Consider the following 14,737-nt stretch of genomic DNA (forward strand, 5'->3'; position numbering starts at 1 on the left):
ATATAAGATGACTAAAAGTAAAACTACTTTTGGGGGAGAGGGGTACAGCAAGTCAAGCCACACAGAACAGCCTTTATCTCAATCTTCACTTCTCCTGCCCGGAGGGGCACTATGGGAATCGCAGGGCATTAGGGAACACAATTTAGAAATCAAAGGATTTAATAAGCATATGATTTTCTCTGGCTCCAACATTCTTTGATTCCTCTGGTAACTTGGAGTCATCACACAGGGAGTAATATGAAAGGTCTTAAAGATGTCACATTATGCCACAGGGTGGGTGGTGGGTTGAGGTACAGAACCACAAAGCCATTTTACATTCTGAAATAATGTGCTGCATTTTGATTTTTATTATCTTTCTCCACAGTTTTTTTCTCTTACTGGAAATCAGTGTGGGATGTGTTTGAACAGAGAACATTTCTCTCAGCTGCTTTCTGTAACAAACTGTTGGGTTGTCTGCTTGTAACTGCATAATCACAAAATTTTATAAATTGACTTAACTTACTGAATAAGCCAGCTATTTTGATACCATAGTTGCTTTTGAAGTTCACTGAAATTATCTGATAACCCCGAGCCTAAGAAATGTGGCTTTTTGACCTATTAATGGTCAACTATTTTGCCAACATTTAGTGAATAGCCTGCTTAGTTGGCTGGTCGGGGAATAAAAATTGGTTAATTTCACTTTAGGCAAGAAATAAGAGTAGGGTTAATCAGAGATGTCAGATCTTTGAGATGAATTTCAGAGTGATTTATGTCATCCCATTACCCCAACTTTCCTTTCCCCTTCATTCCCATTCCTGTGTTAAAGGCTAAGGAAGGTCAATGAATAATGCATTCAATTAGTTGCAAATAAAAGGTATTGATCTTATGTGAGGGTGGTCTCCCAGACCAAGACTCTTAAAACCCATCCCTGTTTTTCTGCGTTGGGGGTGCATGATTCACTGGCACTGTGTTTTCTGTTAAAGAGAGATGAAGGTGAGCTGCCAAAGCAGATTGAATTCTTGAATCCTCTGGCGATGAGGACACATAGCCAACTCCAGGCACCACTGTCTAGATCAGCCTTCCTGTTTTCACCCAAACTGGCATGTCCTCCTGGCAAGGAAGGAATAAAGCCCTCGAAGTGAAAACATTTTAGTTCAGCAACCCTTAATTGATCATTTCTGTACTTGTTACAGAGTGGAAGTTGCAGCGACAGGTTTCAAGGGACCTGGGAGATTCAATAAGAGAGGGGAGGGAGGGAGGCTTAATGAAGGACAACTGCCTGTTTGTCTAAATTCCAGACAGTCTAGTTTAGCGAGGAATGAAGTCTGCAATGGGAATACCTGTCTTCAAGATGCTTAATAGTACACTCTTAGATCCATAGGCTGATAATTGATAAATCAATGAGAGTGCACAGCAGAAATGTGTGGAAGCTGAAAAATCAAAGAGAGTATATCATGCAAACTAGCAACAAATACTACAAAATGTAATGGATAATAGTAATAAAGGGTTTTGAGTAAATGGAAGGTACCATTTCAAATATTATCTTGGTGAATGTTTATGTGCATGTTTGAGTGTGCAGCTTGTACTTGTACTAATTGAATGCCACATTGCTATCCCATTTAGAGACTGTGTGTGTAAGAAATACTTAATCTAATTTGTAAGTTATGGGTATGAGGCAGTGTGATCCAGGGTATGAAAACTTGGAAAGGGATTAAGAAGAATAAGACATTATGCCCCCCAAATCATTGAAATGCACAATACAGATATCATGTGTAGCTTTAATTAACACAGGGAAAACATGGGGTACCCTTTAAAACAGAAAACAAGGTGCAAGTTGAAAAAATTTGATGAAGCACAGTCATATGTTCTTAAGGACTGGCCAATCCTGATTCGGACTTCAACAGTCATGTGAGTGTCAATTTGGAAATGTTATATTTGACTTGTGTACAGTCTAATAGCTTTTCAGCTCGCCTGAAGGTACTACCTGCAATATGTAAGTCATTACCTGGTAGAATGCTTTGACACACTACTGTGAGAATGAAAAATATTTGGGAAAATAAATTGTGTTCTATCATTCAGTTCATGCAGCATAACTATAAGTCTGTATCGTTATTATTGTTTTTCAGCCCCTCTGACTGATAAGCCACCCAAGCTTTTGTATCCTGTGGAAGGTAAACTGACAATTCAGGAGACTCAGCTGGGTGAGTAATTCCTTAATTCCAGTTAATACACTTCTCTCAATACAGTCTGACAGTTAATAAGCCTAGATTGTACCCTGATGTAATACTCTAAGCTAAACTTATGTGTACTTAAAGGGAGCAAAATTAGAAAATACCAGCAAACATGGCCCATTCCATCCCCCACAGTGTATGTATTAGGACCAAGCTGGACATATGGATATAAGAACTCATATGTTTTTTAGGTGGTTGTTAGGAAATGAGATGGGCTGAAGGTTTTACTGGTGGCATTATGTTGTTGTTTTATAAGGCTTGAATTGGTTTTACAATGGGCACTATGGAACTCTTTGACTTACAATATACCATTAAAACATTAAAATACAATTTTTGAAAATGGGGAGAAAAGGTACAGGTTCATTAAGATAAATGTGACTATCACAGTTAAAAATCATTTTTATCTAATTAAATGGAAAGGACATTATGCTACTTAAGTTATGGATAATATTTAATAAAATGTGAGCAAGTGGCTTTTGGGTAAAGGACCAACAGGTTTAAGACATAAGAACATGGACAAAATGCTTTGGTAAATATCCAGTTATCAACACATCGGAATCTGACATAATTATTTTAGGGTTCAGTCTAGAATTTCTAGTGGTTTATCTATGTTCAGTATAATTTTAACCATATATTTATGTTTTTTAAGGAACTTTTTCCTACACTAACCACTTGACAGTAGAAATGCTTTACTGTATACAACTAAAAAGGAATCGATAGCCCATCCCTTAAGTTATTAATGTTATTATTGTTTTTGGAGTGAGAATTTAAAGTTGTAAATCATCTTTAAGATTACTGATGAATCTTTGCGAATAGCATATTCAAAGCTACAGTGCAAAAAAACGTGTGATGGTTTTAGAACCTATAAAATTATTATAGTCAGCAGATTTCTAACATTGGATATATTTAGTAACTTAAGGCATGAGCATGTATAGGATTTATACAAGTCACGGTATCAATATGCTTTTTTGATGGTAAACCCCAAGCCCTTGAATTGATGCCATATACATGCAAGTAGTACTCTAATTGTCATTAAGCATCATTAAGGCAAGTTTATGAAACAAACATATATTAAAATTGCATCATGCTCTTTACTCATGTTATGGTATATTGAAGTATATTAGATTTTAGTGCCACTTTCTGAGGAAATTTTGAAATGTAGATTCTCCTGAGTGGCCACACTCATACAGACCTTTCAGTAACTCCAAAGAGTATGTATTTGTCAGGAGTTATACGAAACGTTCTTGGTAAAGAAGAAACGGTTTATGGTACCAGTTACCAAGTAGGACCATAGTGAAATTGAAATTAATTGTGGCTCTTTCCTTGACAACATGATTAAAAGAATTGTATGATTGATGGTTGCCAATTGGGTTTCCCTATATTATCTAGTGTTCTCTCCGTTCTACTAATGTGTTCTACACAATGGAATCATTTGTAAAACTTTCTTTGTTAAAAAATACTTTTTATTGAACAAAAATTATAAAGACTAATCAAATAGTTGTGAAAGTATGAAAATTTCTTATGCAAATTGCAAGTTTCCACTGTATATTCATTTGAAGAAAGATGGGCATGTGTGTTAGCAAAATGCTCTGAGAAGTACCCTAACTCCTTTATTACCACTGCCAAAGGAACATGAGTTCTCTTTAAAACCAAGTAACTAGAGACATCAACTTGGGATTTGAATTCTTTTAAACAACTTTTGTTTCATCGTACGTTCTGATTCCAGTTCTCAGTGTGTAGGATAAATTATTTACTAGTTAGAGAAATTTAACCAGAGTCCTTGAATTTTGGGACCAACAGTAGATTTGAAAAAACTACCTTTGCGAATAGCATATTCAAAAGTGTTGTTACTGCAATAGTATTGGAGTAGGTGAACGGCTGATCACAAAGGGTAAGTGAAAATAGGAAGTAATCTTAAGGACCAAAAAAAAACAAAAACAAAAAACAAAAAAAAACTCCAGGTGTCTAAAATATATTCATTTTCTACAATATGTACTTAGATTTTTCACCTCCTGGGAATTGAATTTTTGCCTTTCTAGATTTGAAAAAGCTGTCAATTTCAATAGGGCCAAATGTGTTATATCCTAAGAAAGGGGGACTGAATGAAGTTTCATGGGGCAGGAGTAAGGAGGATGGCCGGGACCAGTGATGGAGATCTTGGTGGTGCCTACTCTTAGGAGAAGGTGAGAATCTCCAAGAGTTTCACTGGCCAGGAGCTCAGGGGTCTGACTCAACCTTGTCCTAAATTGAGGCTTGACCTCAGAGGATAATAAAACTACCATATGGACTACATTATAAGAACAATCATCAGTGACTACACAAAGCTGAGTTGGTATATGTCTGGTGACCTAACGTGAACGTCCTGGCAAACTTATACACACATCCATCTGACCTTGATAACTATAAACCCATCAGTTCTCCAGTTTGTCTGTAAATATATAAAACTTAATAATAATAATGTTATAGATTAAATCATAAGATGCATGGATTTGTTTTCATCACCAGGTTCTCCTTCCTCTGCCATTTGTGGGCTGTGCCCACCTTTCACTTTCTGTGTCCCTTGTGGCTTCCTATTCCTCCCAATTCCTTCATCTTCTCAAAAACTGGAAAGATTATGATAGCGATCATTTAAACCATTCCAGTGTAGAAAGGAAAAGGCACAAAGAAGCAAAGAACAAATATATATAATATAAATATATAATAGTAACTCAATTCATATAAAATATGTAAATTGGTGGGTTTGAATTTTAATCACTTTTAATGTGGTTACAGCCTAGCATTTCCACTCTAAGTGGCATCAGTGTGTTACTTCACAATGTGAGAAAAGAACTTTGTCCTTTTTGAATAACTTTCAGACATCAGCAAACGTCTGGACAGCACTTTCTTGGGTAAAATCCCAGAAATCATGCTGTACAATTCTGAAGGTGTCTAGGAGGTGAGCCTCACTTGATCCTTTCAAGGCGCGGTAATCAAGGGCATCAAAAGACAGATGCCGTAATCTTGCTAAGGTTGAGCCTTGAGGATGTCAGTCAAAGATGTGGCCTTCTCGTTATGGCCAGGAACCCATTTTCAGAACCTCCCAGGACAGAGGATGTTCATCATTACCAGACTTTCAAACTTTCACTTTATTTAAAGTTTGTTTTTTGCTTATAAAATCATTATACAGGTTACTGGTAGAAATTTTGAGAAATACAGGAAAAAAATCTTGTTTCTTTACGTTGTAATAACATTCTGCTGCTTTTTCTTATTCCAGGTTTTATTTAAATTGACGTTAGTTGACATATAGTGTAGTATTGATTTCAGGAGTAGAATTCAGTGATTCACCACCTACGTATAATACCCAGTGCTCATCCCAACAAATGCCCTCCTTAATTAATGCCCATCACCCATTTAGCCCTTCCCCCCACCCCTCACCTCTAGCAACCCTTAGTTTGTTCTCTATAATTAAGTCTCTTATGGTTGTATTAAATATTAAATTAAATATTCTATTAAAAATACTAAACAAAATATTTTTAATGGCCACATGATATCCATGTGAAGGTCCTATAATTTTATATGTATTGCTGGAAATTTGGATTTTTCCAAATTTCATCATCCTAAATAATGATGTGGTGATCTTCACCTATACATTTTCCCTTAACTTTATAATTATTTCAACAGGTCACATTCCTAAAAGGAAAAATACTTGTAAAAGTAACTGATTTTATTAAAGTTTCTTGCTATATTTTCAGAATTCTTACCAAAGAAGTTGTATACACTCTCACCAGAAGTATATAATGGCTATAATACATTTTAAAATGTTTTCAATTCAACTTGTTTAAACTAAAAAAAAAAAAAGGCTCACCCACTTCTCCCACTGTCTAGCCCCCCGCCTCTTGCAACTACCAGTCTGTTCTCTGAATCTTTGAACTTGTTTTTTGTTTCATTTTGGGTTTTGTTTTTTCTTTTTTTTAGATTCCAAATGTAAGAGAGATCATACTTTTTCTCTGACTTATTTCACTTAGCTTAGTACCTTCACAGTCCATCCAGGCTGTCACAAATTGCAAGATTTCAATCTTTTTAATGGCTGAGTAGTATTGCATTGTATATTTATACCACATCTTCTTTATCCATTCATCCACTGATGGACACGGTTGTTTCCATATCTTGACTATTGAAAACAATGCTGTAATGAACTTGCAGATGTGTATATCTTTTCAAATTATTGTTTTCATTATCTTCATATGAATACCCTGAAGTGGAATTGCCAGCTCATATGGTAGTTTTTTTTAACTTTTAATTTTAACAAAATTTTAACAAAAATTTTTAATTTTTTGAGGAAACTCCGTACTGTTTTCCATAGTGGTTGCACCCATTTACATTCCCACCAGCAGTGCACAAGGTTCCCTTTTTTCAACATCTTTGTCAACATTTATTATTTGTTGTCTTTGTCATAGTAGCCTTTCTGACAGGTGTGAGGTGATTTCTCATTGTGGTTTTGTTTGCATTTCCCTGATGGTTAATAATGTGGAGCATCTTTTTATGTTCCTGTTGGCCATTTGTATGCCTTCTTTGAGCAATGTCTATTCAGATCTTCTGTCAACTTTTAAAATCACTTTGGGGGTGTTTTTATTGTTGGTATTATTAAGTTGTCTGAGTTCTTTGTATATTCTGAATATTAGCTCCTCAGAGACATGATTTGTAATTATTTTCTCTGATTCATTAGGTTTCCTTTTTGTTTTGTGAATGGCTTCCTTTGCCATGCAGAAGCCTTTTAGTTTGATGTTATCCCACTTGTATATTTTTGCCTTTGTTTCTTTTGCTTTTGGGGTCAGATCCAAAAATTCCATGTCAAAACCAATATCAAGGAGCTTATGGCCTTTGTTTTTCCTTTCGAAGTTTTATGGTTTCAAGTCTTACATTCAAGCTGGTAACCCATTTTGAGTTAATGTTTGTGTATGGTGTAAGATAGAAATCCAGTTTTCCCAATACCATTTATTAAAGAGATTGAGTTTTTTCCCATTGCATACTGCTTGGCTCCTTTTTCATAAATTAATAGAATATATACGTGGGGGGTCATTTCAGGGCTCTCTATTCTTTTCCATTGATCTCTGTCTGTTTTTATGCCAATACATACTTCTTAATTACTCTAATTCTGTAACATAGTTTGAAATCCGCCACGATGCCTCCAGCTTTGTTGTTCTTTCTCAAGATGGCATTTGCTATTGGTAGTCTTTTGTGGTTCCATACAAATTTTTGAATTGATTGTTCTATTTTTGTGAAAAATCCAATTGGAATTTTGTAGGGATTGCATTAAATCTGTATGTTGCTTTGGGAAGTTTGGAGATTTTAACAATATTAATTCTTCCAATCCATGAACACAGAGTATCTTTTTACTTATATATTTATTTATTTTTGTCTTCAATTTATTTCATTAATGTATTACATTTTTCAATATACAGGTCTTTCACCTGCTGGGTTAAACTTATTCCTAGGTATTTCATTCTTTTTGATGTAGTTGTAAGTGGGATTGCTTTCTTAATACCTCTTTCATAGAGTTAATTATTAGTGTTTAGAAAAGCAACGAATTTGTGTGCGTTGATTTTGTATCCTGCAACTTTACTCAATTCATTTATTAGTTCTAACAGGTTTTACAGTTTAGAGTTCTAATGAGTATAATAACTTTTTAACCTTTGATAAGATCAATAACATTATACATCTTTGTAATGTAGTGTTTTTGAAGGGAAAGTCGATTTCCTTTGATTTAGGAATTACTTCTTCCTCTCCCTTCTTACCTCTTTCTCTCACTCTCTACTCATTGCATACAAGTGGCCTCTCCTTTTTCAGAATTAGCCACATTTGGAGGATTTCAAATGAATCTAGTCTGTTTAGGCAAATGCCTATGGTTGATGAAATATGGAAACCTAATTGAATGTTTACATTCTCTGCTTTCTTCTCCTGCTTATACTAACACTCAACTGAGAACTTTCTCTAGATTCTATGTCTCTTAATAAAGCTCACAGTAATCTGATAATGTACTGTAGGCACAGGAAATGCCAATACATACTAATTGATGACATGGTGTGCATGCCACAAAAGGCACACATCTCCAAATTTTCTGTAAAAGAAAATAATGACACTGAATTGAGTAACCTGCCCAGTATTGCTCTTATTTTTCTTTAATATCGAATATGTTTGTTAACTTTGTTAAAAAAACAAACACTTCTATATCTGAGGAAATAAGAATTCCCCACATGTTAACCTGCAGAGGAAAGTGGTTGATGACAATATTGAAACTTCAGATTTTTCGTTATCTGTCCAAGTAAAGAGACACACATACATGTAACTATCCAATTTAGCTACAGGCTAATTAAAATAAAATGGCACACTGGAACTTAACTAGCACATCTTACCCTATTTTACCATATTATAGTTTGCAAAATTTTAAATTTCAACTAGACTGAAGGAAAAATGTTCATATCTTATATAATAGATCCTGACTGATATCTTTATAGGAAAACTCCTTGTCATGCAAATTATACATTCAATTTACTGTGATGCTAAAATAATTAGTTATTGAAAACATGCTCAACTTCATTGCTTTTTCTTTAGTAGAGTTGACACACGATATTGCATTAGTTTCACGTATACAACATAGTGATTCATCAACTCAATACATTATGCTGGGCTCACTACAAGTGTAACTACCATCTGTCACCGTACAACACTATTATGATACAATTGACTATATTCCCTTGTACTGTATCTTTTATTCCCATGACTTATTCATTCCATAACTCAGAGCCTTATATGTCCTGGAACTATGTATATAAATATATTGTGCCTGGAATGTGTTTTACTACAAATACACTAGTTGAATTTTTTAAGTTTATTTATTTTGAAAGAGAGAGAGAGAGAGGATCCTAAGCAGGCTGTGTGCTGCCAGCTCAGAGCCCAGTGTAGGACTCGAACTCATGAACGGTGATATCATGACCTAAGCTGAAACCAAGAGCTGGACACTTAACCACTGGAGCTACCCACAAGCCCCACTAGTTGAGTTTTTAATCCAAGGAGACACGATAGGGAATTATTATCTAATATTTGCTAGCTAGGTGTATATTTTAAAAACTTGAAACAAAACATATTTTTCTGAATAGTTACTACTCTGACTAAAATTGTGAAGCCTCTTTGTTTCCTTTTTCAGGGAGGGAAATACAGGAAAACTTGGGATTGCAAGTAAGTTGTTCTCTGAGTGTTCCGTAAGAAGCAAACATTTCTAATAAATTTTAACTTGGTAAATGAGCGACGTCTTGCAATACGAGCCGTCCATGATGCCAGATGTCACATGACCACAACTGAGCCAATGGTTCTTGAAATTCACTTTAATATACAAGTGTTTATGGATTACCCGCATGTTTCCGGAATGAATTATGCTTGCAAACCAAGATTTTACTGTACTTATTATCAGTATCTTAGAAACAAGGAATAATTCAGGTGTTCAATTTGATACGTAATTCTGAAAGTGGCATATAATACTGTTGATGCTAAAAAAATACTTTGTTGCTGAGTCATGAAAGTGATGCATATGGGACCTTCGTTTCCAAGAGGTAGGGAAGTTAGTGTTGACTGAGTTTGTCCATGCACATTTACTCTTCTGGTTGTTTTTGACTTTATTCTTATTGCCACATAGGGAATTTACAAGACATATTTTCACTGACAGACTCGTATAAAATAACCCATAAAACTTTCCTTTCACTCTGGATGAAAACATGTATATCCACGGTCCAAGTTTTAGATGAAAAATGATGTACTTGTTGCCGGCTTAAGAAAGATGGGCAGATCAACATGGCTCTATTGACTGACATAAAGCTTGTTAGGCATAAATTGGAGCTTCTGGACAAATAGGCATCATAATTAAAGCATGTAAAAGCAAATAAAAACTGGTATTATAATTATATAAAGTGATGGCATTCAGTTCTACTCAATCCAAATTTATCATGCCATGATAAATGAAAGTAATAACTTTTGACAGCTGTTGTGGTCTGATAGCTTACTTTTGCAAGCAAAAGCACCTTAAAAATTATGATTCTAACCTGAGGAGAAATATTTCTCATATCAGTATTTAGTTACTATTTCATATCCTTAAGCAAATGAGAAATCAACAAATGGAACCTACTATTAGTATTCTAGGATCATTATATGCCGCAACTTATATGAATCTCACAGATTTCAAAATCAAAGTCTTCTTTTAGCGCTAGAGAGGAGAAATAGGCTGGGTAAAAATGCAACTTGAATGTTTGCATTAAAAATTGCTATCTAAGCAGAAGTCACACTTCCTTTTTTAAGTGTTAAATGCTCAAGGTCTAATGCTTGACAGGCTTGAAACCCAAAGAAAGATGGAGATGGAGGTTAGAACAGCTGCTATGGGTCATTGATATCTGAAAATTTGGAAGGCAGCTCAAGTGCTTGTTAAGATGCATTAAAAACTGGAATAGAGACCATGTAAGTGCGCCTGCTTTTTCTTACCTTGGAAAGGGGGCAGAAGGGGGAGAAGATGGGAAGAAAGAAAAGATCCAAGAGAAAGTGTTGCCACAAAACCAATACAGAGTTCATTGAAATTCCCAGATTTTGGTCTAGTTCCAGTCTAGTTTGTTGGACTTGGACACGAATCATGCAGATTACTCTTTTGTTATAAGATGGAGAGTACTATTTTATATGTTGTTGACTAGATATGTATAATTCTTCACAACTCTAAATTTAGGAATTTTATGAAGTAGAGGGGCTTTGGTAGTTATCAAGTCAAATCTTTCCTTTAACTGATGACAAAACAGAGACCAAAAATTCCTATATGCTTTCATATCTCAAATTTTACAAAAAGAAAATTTAATATCATTGTTACGGTTTTATTATTGTTGTTGTTGTTCAATTGTTTTGGTTGCGATAAAAAGGAGGCATGTGACACCAATTCCCATTTCAGCACATTCTGTCACACAGACCTAGATGACAGTCCAGCTCTGCCACTTACTACTAGTATAACCTTGAACAAGCAGCCCTCATTTACCTAAGTGATAAAAAAGGCACTATGATAAAACACGTCTATGGAGTTAGTGTGGGTATATAATGAGATAATGCATGTAAAGATTAGTGCATTGCCTGGTATATATTAAGTAGTCAGTACCTCCTTGCTGCTAGTAGTTGAGGTTTTCTTTTTTTAAGTTTACTTATTTATTTTGAGAGAGAGAGCAAGCATGAGCAGGGGAAGGGCAGAGAGAGGGAGAGAGAGAGTATCCCAAGCAGGCTTCCCACGGTCAACACAAAGCCCAACGCGGGGCTCAATCCCACAAGCTGTAAGATCATAACCTGAGCCGAAATCAAGAGTCAGCCACTTAACGGACTGAATTACCCAGGCACCCAGTAGTTGAGATATTTTAATGCTATATATTGAATGCTGTATATAGAAGATCTCTGAAATGCATTTTGCATGCCAATGATTACTTGATCATGTTTCTATTCTTACTAGCGTAACATACTTTGGTAGCAGATGTGGGCTTCATTATAGGATGGATAATATTTTAGAAAATTAATTTCTATCTCCCCTCTAACAACAACATGCGCACTAAGTTTTTCTACTGAAATTAGATTTTATCTTAAAGACGTTACTGATTTTAGATTACTTACTTCAATAAGTCTACCCAAGTGCATATAGTAAATACATAGTTCTTTTTTTTAATTTTTTTAACGTTTTATTTAATTTTGAGACAGGGAGAGACAGAGCATGAACAGGGTAGGGTCAGAGAGAGGGAGACACAGAATCTGAAACAGGCTCCAGGCTCTGAGCTGTCAGCACAGAGCCCGACGTGGGTCTCGAACTCATGGACCGCGAGATCATGACCTGAGCCTGAGTCGGCCGCTTAACTGACTGAGCCACCCAGGCGCCCCAGTAAATACATAGTTCTAACAGAAGAAAAGTATTCCCTTTTTTTTTTTAATGACCGTGTAATGGATGCTATGCCACACAAATATATAAATGGTCATCAAGGAGAAAGTGAGATTGAAAAACATTATTTTTCTAAACTAAAGAAACTCAGATATAATATTCTTAAGACAAAGGACATGAGGATAATTTTACAAAACAGAGCATCAAACCATTATGCCTGTCAAGTTCCTCCTGAAGGTTTTGGCGATAGTCATATTCATTTTACAGAAAAATACTGCTCTTCCTCTGACAAGCACCTTTATCACAAAGCTTTCCGAGTCATTCGTAATGATTGAAGTATACTAGCATAGAAACATGCAGTGAGTATCCTATGTTAACAAGAGCTCCTTTTGAATTCGCAAAGTAAATGCCAATTTATCAGAAATAAACCTATCAAAAGACATTGTGGTGCAGAATACTAAAAGAGGTTTCAGAATAAGAGTATGTACCACATGACTGGCGTTCATTAAAACAGAAACTATACAAAGATCCATATCATTTAAAATTTGAATATAAAGAGAGATGTTCATCTATAAATTTTCTCCTGAATTTTGGCTAAATAACTGAGCATTCCTAAATTATATGCAGACTCTTCATGAAAAATAACTTGTTCTTGAATATGATTATGAAAATAGGATACCACTATTTTATGGTTTAACGTTAAAACACTTAGCATTCCAGTCATATCGTACTCTACTAACTTAATATGTTCCTACAGATTTGTGGGTAAATTGAAACATCATAATTTCTGAGAAGTTGTTCCTTTCATTTTTGATTGATCTTTAATTAGTAGTGGCTTAACATGTCAGTTTTAAGAGGCTCTGTCCCCCAGTCTCTCTTAAGCAGCTAATGATCAATGAAAGATTTATATGCACAAGAGAAATACGCTATTTAAAGAAACTCTGTGGTGAATCATTTTATATAAGAAACCTCTTGTAATCGGGGCGCCTGGGTGGCTCAGTCCGTTGAACGCCGGACTTCAGCTCAGGTCATGATCTCACACTCTGTGAGTTCGAGCTCCGTGTGGGGCTCTGTGCTGACAGCTCGGAGCCCGGAGCCTGCTTCGGGTTCTGTGTCTCCCTTTTTCTCTGCCCGTCCCCTGCTCCTGCTCTGTCTTTCTCTGTCTGAAAAATAAATAAGAACATTAAAAAAAATTTTTTAAAAAAAGAATCCTTTTGTAATTGAAGAATCACCCCCATAACTTTTCTCTGTGGTAGCTCACAGTTTTACATTTTTCTGAGATGAGGTTCATCCATATGAAACTGCAAGCAGTATTTCTCACTAACCCTGGTAAAGGATCAGCCGCCCATCACTTCATATGACTTCCCCTTGTCTACCAGTGAAAACTCACGTCCCCATTGTGGCTTTTTGCCTTCTCACTGAGGAAATATTAACTTTTATTCACCGGCTTCAGAATGAACAATATTTTCTTTTCATCTAATTCTTTGAAAATTGCTGTGGTAGTGTAGACTATTTGACCGGAATATCTCAGGTTCACTTATGACAAAACACTTTATTGTCCTAAGGGAGACACTTTGAAGGCCATCATACTACCTTCTTTGCCTTGGTTTTGTGGAAATGTCCCCTAAAGAATGACTGTCAGTGGTGTCATTTGTTTTCCCACATCTATAATTGTGATGAGAGTTCTTATTTCCAAGTTTAAAGGGAGCATTTTGTATTTTGATTCTTCTGGAATTTATATGCCCAGTTACATTACCTCCTTCAGCTGATCACTTAATTTTTTTTAAATGTATTCATATCTTTTAGGAATGATTTTCTTTTTAATAGGACAAAATATATATACAATGATGTATATATGATATATATACAATGAAATTGTAGATTTGAAATTGTATATTCGATTTGATGAAATTGAAATTTGATGTGCTACTTTCTGAATGCCTAAACATTCACCTTTTAAGATGTGCCTAAATGGTACACTCCAAAGATTCAAGATAAGCCCAAGGTATAGAATATCCAGAAGGCTTTAAAACCTGAGTCTCACAGTGAAGTCTCCTGAAGAGGCCTCTTTTCCAATTCACTGCACACAAGACCGGTGTTACTTTCTCAGAAACAGTAAGGATTTTTAAAAATTTTCTAGTTTAAATTCGTAAAAATCTAGTTATAGCGTATATTATCCGATTGAATAATTTTTAAAAAGAAAATTAAAAGCTTATCAGAGTTTTTACTTTCCAAAATTCAACTGTATTGAAGAAGTCTTGCTTCATTGGTCTGGTCAGCAGGTACCTCCCGCTTCGCCTTCTGGTCCACAGTGAGCCTGAAAGAAAGGCTTCAAGCTCCTTAGGATTCCAGAAGAGTCAGCAATTCCCTCGCCCATTCAACTTCCTCGCAACGGTCTTATCAAGCTTATAGGCACGGTGCAAGCTTTCTCAGTCTCCAAGAATTTTTGTTTCTAGTTTAATAAAAGCAGGACACCCACCTCAGGCTTGCTTGCTGAAGAATTGTGTTTACAGAAACTTGGCAGCTCTTTGAGTAGGAAGAGAACAAAGGGAACTGCATTGCTTTTCTGGAAAAATTAAATCGAACGCATCTTGTCACATCAAGCCATCAC

The 14,737-nt window shown here is 35.5% G+C and overlaps 1 protein-coding gene across 1 annotated transcript in view; it reads left to right on the plus strand.

Annotated features, from left to right (window-relative positions):
* The window catches only part of IL1RAPL1 (interleukin 1 receptor accessory protein like 1), a 1,339,829-nt gene that overhangs the window by 1,029,368 nt on the left and 295,724 nt on the right, over positions 1 to 14,737 (plus strand). The window contains exon 6 of the mRNA XM_053202213.1: positions 2,106 to 2,180. Within this exon, the coding sequence (XP_053058188.1) occupies positions 2,106 to 2,180 (75 nt within the window). The remainder of the gene's footprint in view (positions 1 to 2,105; positions 2,181 to 14,737) is intronic.

This window comes from Acinonyx jubatus, chromosome X (assembly GCF_027475565.1).
Source record: "Acinonyx jubatus isolate Ajub_Pintada_27869175 chromosome X, VMU_Ajub_asm_v1.0, whole genome shotgun sequence".
Classification (NCBI taxonomy): Eukaryota; Metazoa; Chordata; class Mammalia; order Carnivora; family Felidae; genus Acinonyx; species Acinonyx jubatus.